At 41.3% G+C, this 12172-nt stretch overlaps 1 protein-coding gene across 1 annotated transcript; it reads left to right on the forward strand.

The window, feature by feature from the left end:
• Nucleotides 1–1183: 1183 nt before the first annotated feature.
• On the forward strand, nucleotides 1184–9777 carry ndnfl (neuron-derived neurotrophic factor, like). Its single transcript, XM_080482309.1, has 3 exons — nucleotides 1184–1427; nucleotides 3067–3191; nucleotides 7946–9777. The coding sequence occupies exons 1-3, from the start codon at nucleotides 1249–1251 to the stop codon at nucleotides 9394–9396; spliced, it is 1755 nt and encodes a 584-aa protein (XP_080338435.1). The 5' UTR covers nucleotides 1184–1248; the 3' UTR covers nucleotides 9397–9777.
• The last annotated feature ends 2395 nt before the right edge of the window (nucleotides 9778–12172 follow it).

Genomic DNA, 12172 nt, shown 5'->3' on the forward strand with positions numbered 1-12172 from the left:
TCTTTTACTTTTCCCTCCTTCTGTCTCCTTCCCCCTAATTACTCCAGAATCCGACATCCTCCTCTTCTTGCTCTCCATATCCTCAGCTCTCTCCTTTCCCCAGCTTGCCCTTCTTCTCCTCCCTCCCATTTCAATCTGTTTTTTCTCCCGCTGCATGTCTCTCAGTTAGAGCTTTATGGGTCGTTCACTCCCCTCGTTCCTTGCAAGGATAATGAGCAGGCGCCTCTGCACGACTTTGTAGCTGTGCGCCGGTTTGTGAGTTTGGATCTCGGAAGCGTCCCGGGGCCCAAAAGACTTAGATGTACCTTCTGTAACCGCCTCCATGGTTCCACTGTGATTGTCATCTGATCTATAGGGCACAGCACTGACATAATACACCTTGTTAGGGGAAGGGGGGGGGAGTGTGTTTGCGAAGACTGTGCGACTTTGAACAAATGTGCTTTCTCCCAGGAGAACCACGAACACTGAGACCTGTAATCATCCGCCATCACTAAAACACACCCACACATACACAATGGCACAGCCACATACAAACACACGCTCGCACGCAAAAAACGGCGTGAAACACTAATAGAGCGTGAGAAGTAAATAAAAGGCAGACAGAAGGGGAGAGGGAAAAATCTGATGCAAGTTCCTCCTGTTTTGGCGTTGAATTAATGTATGCTGATTGGATTTGACTGCATCAGAGCACCTCCAGGTGTTGTTTGTGTACCTCTCCACCACATCAGCATGGCGTCACACTCGCCAGATAAAATGCCCACTAATACCCATAAAGGAAGATATTTGGAGAACAGGCGCATTTGAGCCCTCCGACTAAAAATAGAAATGTAGATGTAAAGGCTTCGACTTCTGAGCGATATTAGCGGCCCACTTCACACTTTGAAAAGTGGTGCGATGGGTGATTTTTTTTACAGTGAGTGTCAAGCTGTGCTACGCACACATTTCAGAGTAATATAGCATGGCAATTTCTTTTCGCTGGCATGAATAATTCTGTCTGAATAGGATAGGATGTTTCTTCATATCAATGAATCATCACCCGCTACAGCTCTTTAGTGTCTGTATGAATGGTACAGCAGGAAATTTAAACTAAGACTGTTTGAGTGCCCTACTCTCTGTGGATGTGTGTATCGCTCATGGGCTTCGACTGATGTTCGTGACCTTTCCACCGTTCCTTTCTAGAGACTGGGAGATATCCGTGCCGCTGGGACTGAGGAAAGTCGAGCAGTACAATTCCAACAGGCGACAACGATGGCGGTTTTGCTCCTGTCCTGGAGTCTTGGCGTCACACTGGCGCTGGTCTGTGGTGCTTCGTGGCCCCAAGTGCACTCAGCTGTGGCGCCTGAGAATGAGGTGCCCCTTCGCCCGACTACATGGTTGCTGGAAGGAAAGATCACGACTATCACGCTCCCTAAAGGACGAACTCGCAGGTAACAGTGTATTCATACGGTCCAGTTCTGAGTCGGAATTGAGGCTGTCACACAATGTTAATACCAGACAGCAGTAGACAGAGCCCACCCCTTATAGATCAAGAGGAATTTGATAAGACACAGGTGGGGAAGGGTGCAGGCACTTTGTGGACGGAGCAACACGACACACGGCACGCACAAATGATAAATATTAAACCAGACATGAGTTTGACAAACGATATTAAAATATGACTAACGTGACTATGGTAACATGAATTATGCTTTGCAGGTTTATTTTGACAAAAGTAGAAAAATGTATTGTCAAACAAAATCCAAACGAAAGCATCACAACAAAAAAATGTTTCAATATAAATCCAGTATTCAATATCAATACAATATTTATTGATGGCGTGAAGTGTGCATCACTATCAATATCACTACATGACAGTCTTTGACAAAAAAGGCCAATGTAATAAAATCACAAAGTAGAAAAGCATACAATTTTATAACAAATTGCCATTGCTGAAAGGTCAGAGAGAAAGTACTCCAATGCTTACTTAAAAAAAAGAGATAAAATAACAGAGAATAAAAAAAATCTGTACGCTCTGATCGAAATGCACAGATTTTTACACAATATATTTTTGTATATATACAACCCCCCCCCCCCCCCCCCCCCAAAAAAAAACGGGGACGACAGAGGCTGATTCCAGCATCGCTATAGAGAGAACAAGAGGGAAGTGGAGCCCATTTGGCCTGAAACGCGCACAGACAGTGCCAGTGCCTGCTTTCTGAAAGTGGGAGCTGAAAAATTTCGAAGTGCGTCTCCCTGTGAGCTGCAGTCTGTCCACCGGGGCAGTCATGCAGATCCACATGGCAAATAATGGAGAGAAAAACAGTGATTCTGAAATTAATCACTCTGATAAATAAGCTGCAAAGCGTCCTTGAGGATGACAGTGTCGCACATCTGTTTGAAAACAACCTCCATCTGCACACAATCATGAATAATTGTGTGTTTACAGAAGGAAAACAAATATTCATTAAGCAATAACCGTGCGGTTCCATTTTTCCGGAATGTAATTGACCATAAAGTAATGAATGAAATGTTTTGAGTTGAAAATGGGCAGATTTCTTTCTGTTTGCGCGTGTTTGTGGACGTAAACAACACTGCCACAGACAGACCGCCAGAATGTCCTTTAACGCAGAACTTTGTCCATAATCACAGAAAAGGAGCTTAACGGTTCCTATACAGAGCACGATCTTAGATAGTTACAGCAAACAGGCAGATGTCTATCTGAAACTGTCGATGCAGCCTTATCGTTTGATTCCCGGGTCACCTCTCCTGATCTATTATCAAATGACTGATCAGGATGTGGGTGAATGGAAATGCAGCGATTGGGAAATAATGTCTGAAACACCCGTCTTCAATCCCCGGTTTAAAAAAATAAAATAAAAAATGCAACCAGCTGCACGTTATCTAGAAACCATTAAACAAAATGAAAGAATGTTGCTCAATCCGTACGGGAAGATATGTTCTCGTCTCATCCATCAGCGCCGCTGAAAAGAAAGCAGGATGTTATCTTTTTGACAATCCCTGAAATGAAGAGTCAGGAGAAAGAAAAAAAAGAAACTTCTTGTGGTTATCTTTGGTGTTGTTCCACAGGTTGTACTTCACTCTGAAGAAGAAGGCTCAGGAAATGTCTGTGACAGTCAGCCCCTGCGACACCCCCATCGAATGGAGCCTGGCCGCCCGCACGCTCAAAGACAAACCCCTCAAAAGCATTCAGTGTAAGTGGATTTATTCCAATTCAATTCAATTCAACCTGAAGATCCTTGTTACATCTACCGAAGCTACTGCAGTCCATTGTATAGTAGCACAACACAATGCAACAGTGGAGGATTCAGTGAAGCGCAGAGGGTGAAGGGTGAAGTCTTCACCAAGCAACACCATCTATTTTGTGAGTTTGTATTGAGTGAGTCTCCCAGTTTACCTTATATAATGAGGTGTATATGTGAATACATTAATGTACAATAGTACTATCACTTACAACCTCTGAAAACACTCGTGTCACTTTTTAACACGTATGCAAATTGGCTCAGCTTTCAGCAAAAACACTGTTATTGTCCTGGGAGTCATTTCCTCAGCTGTCTCAACACGACTTTTCTTTGTAGACTTTATTGCACCTAAATATTTTTTACTTTGACTGATCATCGCCTGTAATTAGCTGGGGGTTTTTTTTTCCCCTTTGGCCAAATTTGTATTTATTTGCTGTATCTCTATTTTTCTTTTTTACTTCCGACACCAACACGCCCATATTTTTTTTCTTGTGCTGACTCAGCAACTCATCCAATCACTCTATGGTGAACACTGAGAAACACAGTATCCACAAGTGTGTTCTCACGTCAACAGGGTCTAAAGCATGCAAATCCCACATTTCAATACTCATCACATATGTCATTCTAGTTCCATTTACTAAGGCGCCTAAAAGCAATGCATGCAAACTGAAAGCACATCTATTTGCATGAACATGGAAGTCGTCCTGTTTTATGCAGGATCTTAGTAAATTTAGACCAGATAGTTGTTGTTGCAGGTATTGGGATCCACAAAAAATAAAAGACGGACTTTGTTATGTTCATATTTTTTAACAAAAAGTCCTCAACCAGCCATATGTGACCCTTTACCTCTGCTTTACCAACCCTCAGGATGTCACTGGAAAATCCAGAATCAAATGAACATCACTGTTATTATTGGTTTGATTGAAAGAATATCTAAAATGGTCCCATTTTTTATATCAGTGGCCATTTTTACATTATCGGCTTTGTCTAGCAACTGTTTCCTCACAAAATAGTTTATTCCTAGTGCGGGGAAGAAACTGTGAATGAAAAAAACACAGTTTTTATGTATTTTGCACTTAATTCGAACTTCAGAAAAATGTAATCATGGTTTCCAAACAAAGAGCGGGACTCTGTGAAAAAGTGTCGCGGAGCAACAGTAGCTCATACAAATCACGTTAAACAAACAAACAAAAAGAAAGAAAACTACAGTTGATCAAGAGATAATTCTTATTCTGAGCAAAATACAAGTTAACTCATGTCTCTTTGGGAAAATGAGTTGCCCACACCGAACTCAAATCATATTTGATAACTTTCATTTGTTTCTACTCATTCACAGTAAATTCAGTTGTTAAATGTGACCCAACATTTGTTTTTAATCATGCTTTATTTTAATTAAAAAAAATGTCCCACTGTGAAAAGGTCCTGATCTTCCTTTTGAGCAGAAGATCAGGTTTAATGAGTTTTACACTGTTTATGTGTCTTTTGGTGTTCACAGCTATAAGGGCCAACAGGTATTTTGCATCCATTGAGGAATATAGACTAACTTTCAAATATTCAGACAGAGTAATATTAACATAAAACTGACTGGAGACACGTCCAAGGTGTACCTCGCCTTTGCCTTTAGTCAGCTGGGATCAGCTCCGGTGGATTATTTCAAGGTCAAAACCAAAAGGAAATGTGTTTTGTAGAATGTTGCAGCCCACAGAGTGAGTGCGATCATGTTTGGATGTCACATTGCCATGAAGTTGAAAGAAGGCTTTGGATTTGAACGGATCACAAACGCACACTGACAACTTTAGATTCAAGTCGTGAAAAATCAATCAAACGATTTCAAGATGAGCAAAATGAACCAACAAAACACTTTGGGATTAAACCCTCAGACTACAGTGAGAGTGATGAAATATAATAGAGTAAATTTTTAATCCCAAGAGGTTAAAAACAAAACAAACAAAAAAAAGACCTCCAAATGTTTCACCAGCATTCTAACAAGTCACCGAAACAGGTTCCTCTTCATGGCAAAGTAACATGATGACGTTATAAAATGAACCATAAATCATTCAAACCCTGAGCTCATGGTCCCCACTGCCAATGTGAATTATTCACTTTGATTCTGCAACATTTGGTCTCATTCGAAGAGCAATTTTTCATCCCTAGCAGACATGAACAGTGAGGACAAGTGGTGACGTTTTGTGTTTTGTTTTCGTAAATATCAATTTTATATGTTTATATTGCCGTTTGCGTCATTCAAGTGAAGAGCTGGTGCTTCAACACGGAAAACACTTTAGGTGTGAATAGAAATGCTGGCAAACACTTTTGAAGAGGCAATTGACATTTTTATTTATTTATTTGCTCATTTATCAGGAGCCGAGATTCTCTCTCTCCCTCTCTCCCGGATGAGTTGTTATTCTACGTGGCTCACAATGCATATGCTTTTAACGGTGAAATATGTATTGTGTCGTTGTACAATTGAACTGTGAATTAATGCAAAAACAGTCCCTGGCATATAATTCTCCTCGGTGGAGCGCCACATGCCCTTCAATCGACCTTGTGGAGTTATACGCAGCGTTGTAAATAATGTGTCATACGGTACTGTGTTACTCTATCTGTACTGTATATTTTAATGGAGTTGCCACTCACTGGTTTTCCATTTTGAATGCATATCGACTATCACAATAATTCATTTGTTTGCATGTAAACTATTGGATTTTCGAACGAATCTCAGTGATGACTCAGTAAAACTAAAACATGCAGTAAAATATAAAATGCTCCTGTGCAAAAGAGTGTCCTTTGGGTCCGTTTCGATCATCATCGCCAGTAATTAAGCTAAAATCATGAACGCATTGTCAGCTCACTAACATAGTTTGTCACAATATAATGGATCTCTTGGCCTTTTAGTCTCAAATATGAACAAATAAAAAAAAAGAAAGACTGATACATCTCAACATATTAGGTCGGGAAATTACTTGAAAAGTTTGTAGTATGAAAAAATGAAAAGCTGTTTTGTGGTATTTCTCAAGAAAATTGCGAGGAGGACCAAAGGCATGGTAGTAATATGAATGAGCAGGGACCTGAGAAGAAAGACCACGTTGATCATCAGGCAGAAGACACAGACACGTCTGATGGATCTCATGAGAAGGTCACAGGACCTGAAGCTGCTTTGTTCAAATCCAACAGTGATCAAATCTCTTGGATCCGAGTACCGCCTGACTTACATCGGAGGGCCGTCGCGAAAACCCCCAAGTATTGCTCTCCCAAGACTCCCAAGACGAGCTTGATGTTTGGAGTTCTTCCCGCTGGGGTGTGCAGGTCCAACCAGGAGGCCACTGACGCTTCAACAGGCAGAAATAATTTCACTTCAGACCTTTTTGAAGATTCCTCAGATTTGGAAAACAAAGAAAGTCGAACGTCCAACCAGAAGCAACGGTGGATGAAAGTTTTGTTCCTTTCCATGGAAAAAAAAACAATCAGGCAAAGCATGCTGAAGAAACCTGGCAGGCATGGCATGAAGATCTGGGCAGCCGGTGAAATAACAGCCATGCTGTAGTCCACAGTTCTACTCGGACTCCGCTCCTATAGACGAGTGGCAAATTAATTTGACAAGCTATGATTTAGGAAACAGACTTCACAGGAGGAAACTTACTATGGTGGGAACAATAAAAGAAAACTGGAGCTGAGGGTTTCACCTTCCTCAAGCTTTAACACCACTGTGGTGTCATAGTGTCTCATCATATTCATAACCATGAAAGTCCATGATGACATATTCTGCCTTTAAATTTGGATTTAAAATAAACTACTCTTTTTGGCGAAAAAAAAAAAAAAAGAAAATCAATGCTTTTTTGGCTTTTTTATTGATAGAATTATATACAGGTCATTTTCACCTGTAACACACCAGAGGGTACTAATAAAAAGAACAAAAGAAATCTACCGAGGAAATGTGTTCAGATTCCAATTTCATAGTTAGGCATAATGAAAACCTTGTGTTTATAGTATTCTCTGAAGGCTCATTTTACATTTTTATTGTATTTGAGGGGGTACAAAAATCTATGCTGTCAGAAGTGAGGCCCTGGAGCCCCATCAAAAGTTGGAAAACAAACTTTTCATGGATAAAGAAGCTTAACAAAGCGATAAGAAAAATAAAAGGTTGAGGATATTTCATACATGGGTCACAAGATACAACCCAAGAGATGGGAACAGAAACCTAAAATATAAAAAATTGATAAAACAAATGAACTGTTAAGCATGTCACCTGAAGCGTCTGTTTGCTACCGTTGGACAGTTACAAAGCTGCTGTGTCTTTCTGTTGTGTTGTGTTTGGGTCTTTATGTGACTATGTCAGATGTAAATCACATAACAATATCCTACTGGAAGTGACATTAACAAGTTCGGATCATTGTTCAGCAGTGATCAGCAGTGGTCTGCATCGTTGTAGGTTAAATCCTTTTTTTTTTTTTGTCTTTTTGTCTTTTCTTGTTAGAATCATTTCACTTTCTTTTTTTTTTTCAAGAGAGGCGAACATCCAGATTATCAGCATCTCATAATTATTGTAACTATGGTTGAGCTTAAGTAGTGAATTCATCATCAGACAAAAGAGAAGCCAAATTCCAGGTCAAATCCATTCCATTTGAAAGAAGTTACTAATAACTGTAATGACCTATTTATTCAGAGTACTACACTGTTTATGTGACATATTGATTCTCTCCTTGCAGGGAGCACAAAGAAGAGCATGCCCGAGGTGTGGTGGCGAGGACCAGGGACTGAGAAGAAACTGCACAGCTTTGCCGGAAACGCGGTCTCCACCTACCGGAGTCCCTCCTATCCTCACGCCTCCATCTACATCCTGAGGCTCCGTTCCAAACAGAAGAGCACCAGAGCCACAGTGTACCTCCACGAGGGCCAGGGTCCCTCCGGCACCTTCCCTCTGCTCCCGGCTGACCCGCGAGTCCACACGCTCGGCGTTGGCATGACCAGCGTCACCCTCAGCTGGGCGCCCAGCGCCTCCATCGCCGGCCTCCCACACGCAGAGAACCTCTACGATTACTGTGTCCTGGTCAACTCCCAGCGGAACTACCCCAGCCTGTGCGCCGCCCGAGAGGGCGCACGGAAAGAAGAAGACCAGGACCAAGAAAAGAAGGCGCGGCGGAGGAGGGTGACGGTCTGGCCAATTTTGAAAGAGTGGTGGTGGCAGCAGTGGGACGCGTATCCTGAGAGTACGCCGTCTACCCTCGCCGACGGGTACGCCGACCTCCAGTGTGCGTGTCAGGGCACGGAGAGCGTCTGCACCGTGTCCGAGCTCCTGCCCGACAGCCAGTATTACTTCGACGTCTTCGTGATCGACAGGCTGAACGGGACGAGCGTGGCGTACAGGGGGACGCACGCTCACACACACGAGGAGGCGCGAGCCGCAATCACAACGCTCAGAGAGGGGGAACTGAGGTGGGTGACCTTCAACGACAGGGGCTCCAACTCGGAGCAGTTCTTCAGTTTCAACCCCCGGGGTTCGCAGCAGAGCGGCCTCCTCACTTTGCAGAGCTGCGGAGGGGAAAAGGTCAAGGTCACCGTGTCCAGTAAAGGTCACGTGTTGAACTCCCAGGCCGTGGGGGCAGATTTGGTTCACATTTGGCTCCAGGGAAGTCCGTCCTATCTCATTCACTTGGAGAGAGATAGCAGCACCACCGGGCCAGATCTGGCTCTCACTGGAGGTCTAATGGCGTCTGTCAAAATGCAGACCTCCTCAGCCTACCACCGCAGCGGTGTCCCCTCTTTGCCCTCCACCTTGCAGATAAAGTCCTTCAACCGGCTGCGTGGTTGCAACAGTGTCACTCTGGCCTGGATGGGCACGGAGGAGAGAAGCCTGTACTGTGTGTACCGCAGAAAACTCGGAAACCGCGAGGCGGAGGAGGAGGCGGGGGCCGGGGCGGGGGCGGGGGGAGTCGGCGCTCTGACTGCGCCCTGTCTGGGGCCAGAGTCCCGCTCTGACACCGAGAGAGTTCTCTGTAAGTATTTCCAAGAGCTGAACCCTCGGCGGGCCGTCACTACAGCTGTGATCGGGGGCCTGGAGCCAGGAGTGGCCTACGTGTTTGATGTGTATCTAATGAGACGCTGGGGGATCCCTATCAAGTACGCCAGCAAGATGGTGAAGACCAGAAAGGAATGCTGAGCTGCCGCCCCCTAGAGGAGGTCTTCAAACTGTCCCGGTTTAAGGGGAAAATGCATCAGCCATGGACATGCTGTAAAGACTGACGGAGAGAACGAAGCCATTTGACTGTTGTGGGGAGACTGTTACCGTGACGAGGGGATTATCCCTCTGGGTGAGCAATGGTTTTATTCTAACTCCACTTGCACTAAGGATGCAAATGGGTGGAAAGCATACGAGAAGGATCTGCACACCAGCAAACATTCGTAACATTTACAACTCCTGTGCTCTTGTCAGTTTGTTTTTCATCGTTAATCATGATAATGATGTGCCAGTTGTCCAAGTGCTTATTCCGTGTCTGAGTACAAAGGACCGATGAGGTTTGTGATGACAGAGAGTCGATACAAAAAAAACAAAAAACCAACAACAACAACAGAGACTGTGCCAAATATGCAACAGAAGCAGATGGGGCAATAATTAGATAACATCTGAGACAGGGGGTGGAGGGGTGGGGTGGGGTGGGGTTGGGTGCAGTGCATATCTCTCATGCTGCATATTGTATAAGCTTATAAACACAGATGGGTGCAATCTACAGATGCTCAGTTCAAAGTCAGTGTGTATCTTTGTGTTCTGCTTTCGCATGAAGCAGTGAAAAATACTTAGTGACTTGCCTCATTGTCTTTGATGTTTTTCTTGTGCTGCTTCAAACTCACCAATAAATACTGGGGTATCTGTTTGTTCTTGACTGACTGACTGATACATGAACGTAGAGTCGACTTTTTAATTTCTTGCCACCAAATTGTTGTGAAGTAGCTCGAGCGCATTTATACTTACACGACATGCAATGCCATTCTGCAGAGTTTGAAAGGCCGATTCAAGGGGCAATACAAAGCCTTTATTTTGGTAAGCAGATGTGACTTCAGCAGAAGTATTAAAGTTAAAAGAATTACATGATCATTAAAAAACAAAGGGTCAACATGAGGAATCCCAAAATCAAATTTGTGTCTTACCTGTACCCTCATTCCTATTTTCATATTCAACAAAGACCATAAAGCTACATGGCATCAAATACATGTCACATCGTCGGCTACACATCTATTCCAATGTGAAATAAACACATGGTAAAGTTGTAACTTCTTTTTGGAACATGTTTCGAACAGATTTATTTTTAATTTGAAGAACGACTAGATAAAGTATTCATGAATGTGTTTCTGTTGTGACTAAACAGAGTAGTTTGTGGACATCATGTCTCTTTTGGCATTTATAAAGTTTATACACCAGAGGGGACAAGAGGCCCCAAACACTGCTCTGCAGGAGATACGGGGATATCATATCTTTGAAGATATTCTTGAACTCCCTCCTTACTAAAATTATTGATCTACCCATATGACGTTGCGTCCAAACCACATTACAATGAGAAACGTTTTGTGTTTATACACAAGGTCTTTGTTATTACAAATTATGCTTGTAGATGAGAGACCATGGAAGAAAGTCTGGTGATAAAAAGCAGATTTAGCTTTACTTTATCAATGTCATAAATGCATAAATGCATAAATGAATGCATAAATAAATAAATAAATAAATAAATAAATAAATAAATAAATAAATAAATAAATAAATAAATAAATAAATAAATAAATAAATAAATAAATAAATAAATAAAAATGTAGTTGTTGTTTTTGTTTTTTAAATAAACTTAATTTGAAGTTTGCAGTGTACAAACATTTAAAAAGAAAACAGCCAATCCAGTTAACAATCTTAACTGCAACAGCAGCAACAAAGTTTATCATTACATGAAAACAACAAAGATCACTGACAGTAATAATGACAGAGACAAAGTAAGAAAAGATGGTGAGGCAGACTTCATTGTGATAGTCCATGTAAAATGAGAATTCGCTGCAGCTTTTTTGTTGAATACCTCTATATGGATATCGGTCATAGATATTGTAATTAACCTAAAAGATTTAAAATAATGATCAACCTTAATCAGGAATCATGGAGTAGAGTTTTTAAGTTTACATCGATTGATATGGAATTTCATAACAATAGTACATGGTAGATTTTTTCATTTAATTAAAAATAGGTAATAATGTTCTTCCCTTCGATGTTGATTTCATATATTGTTTTGCACAGAATATACTCCCAAAGCCCTTTCATAAATGTACTACTCTAATAAATAAATTAATGTTTGTTTGTTTGTTATTTTTCATAGAACTTTATTGCACAAAGAGGGAACATCCAAACAGTGCAATAGAACATCAAACACAACAAAAACAAACAGACAGTGCTCACATATAATCTTAAGCTCTATGACATGTAATTATAAAGTTTTTAACTATCACAAATACAAATGAGAATGACAAATATTTTTAATGAGAACAGTGTAATAAAAATAAAATAGAGACCAGGGGAAGCAAAGGGTCTCAATATTCTTTTTGGAATAGTTCTTTAAACATCTCAACAGTTTAATTTCTTTTTTGGTGTGTGTTTATGTTACTTAGTGTTTTAATGTGTATTAAAAATTCGATATTGAACTTAAAAAAAAATTGTGTTTACCTTTGACGATCTTCATTTGTGAATGTGAAATTTTCCAAGTAGAAGTATTAAATTAATTATAAATTCTATGTCTTTATTTCATAATCCTACGTTTACAATCAATTTTAACATCTATTTTAGTTTTACACATTATATAATTATCAATTTTAGTCCATCGATGAATTAACGTTATCAACGTAATACTACTTTAATGACGTATGTGACGCACCGCTCCTGAGAACCAATGGGAGCGCTCGGCTATGCC

Source organism: Lipophrys pholis, assembly GCF_963383615.2.
Source record: "Lipophrys pholis genome assembly, chromosome: 15".
Taxonomy (NCBI): Eukaryota; Metazoa; Chordata; class Actinopteri; order Blenniiformes; family Blenniidae; genus Lipophrys; species Lipophrys pholis.

Excerpts from the sequence above, each read along its gene's own strand:
- ndnfl (XM_080482309.1), top strand. The coding sequence starts at position 1,249 with ATGGCGGTTTTGCTCCTGTCCTGGAGTCTTGGCGTCACACTGGCGCTG. Across the intron at positions 1,428-3,066 it reads CCTAAAGGACGAACTCGCAG|GTTGTACTTCACTCTGAAGA; the intron begins GTAACAGTGTAT and ends GTTGTTCCACAG. Across the intron at positions 3,192-7,945 it reads ACCCCTCAAAAGCATTCAGT|GGAGCACAAAGAAGAGCATG; the intron begins GTAAGTGGATTT and ends CTCTCCTTGCAG.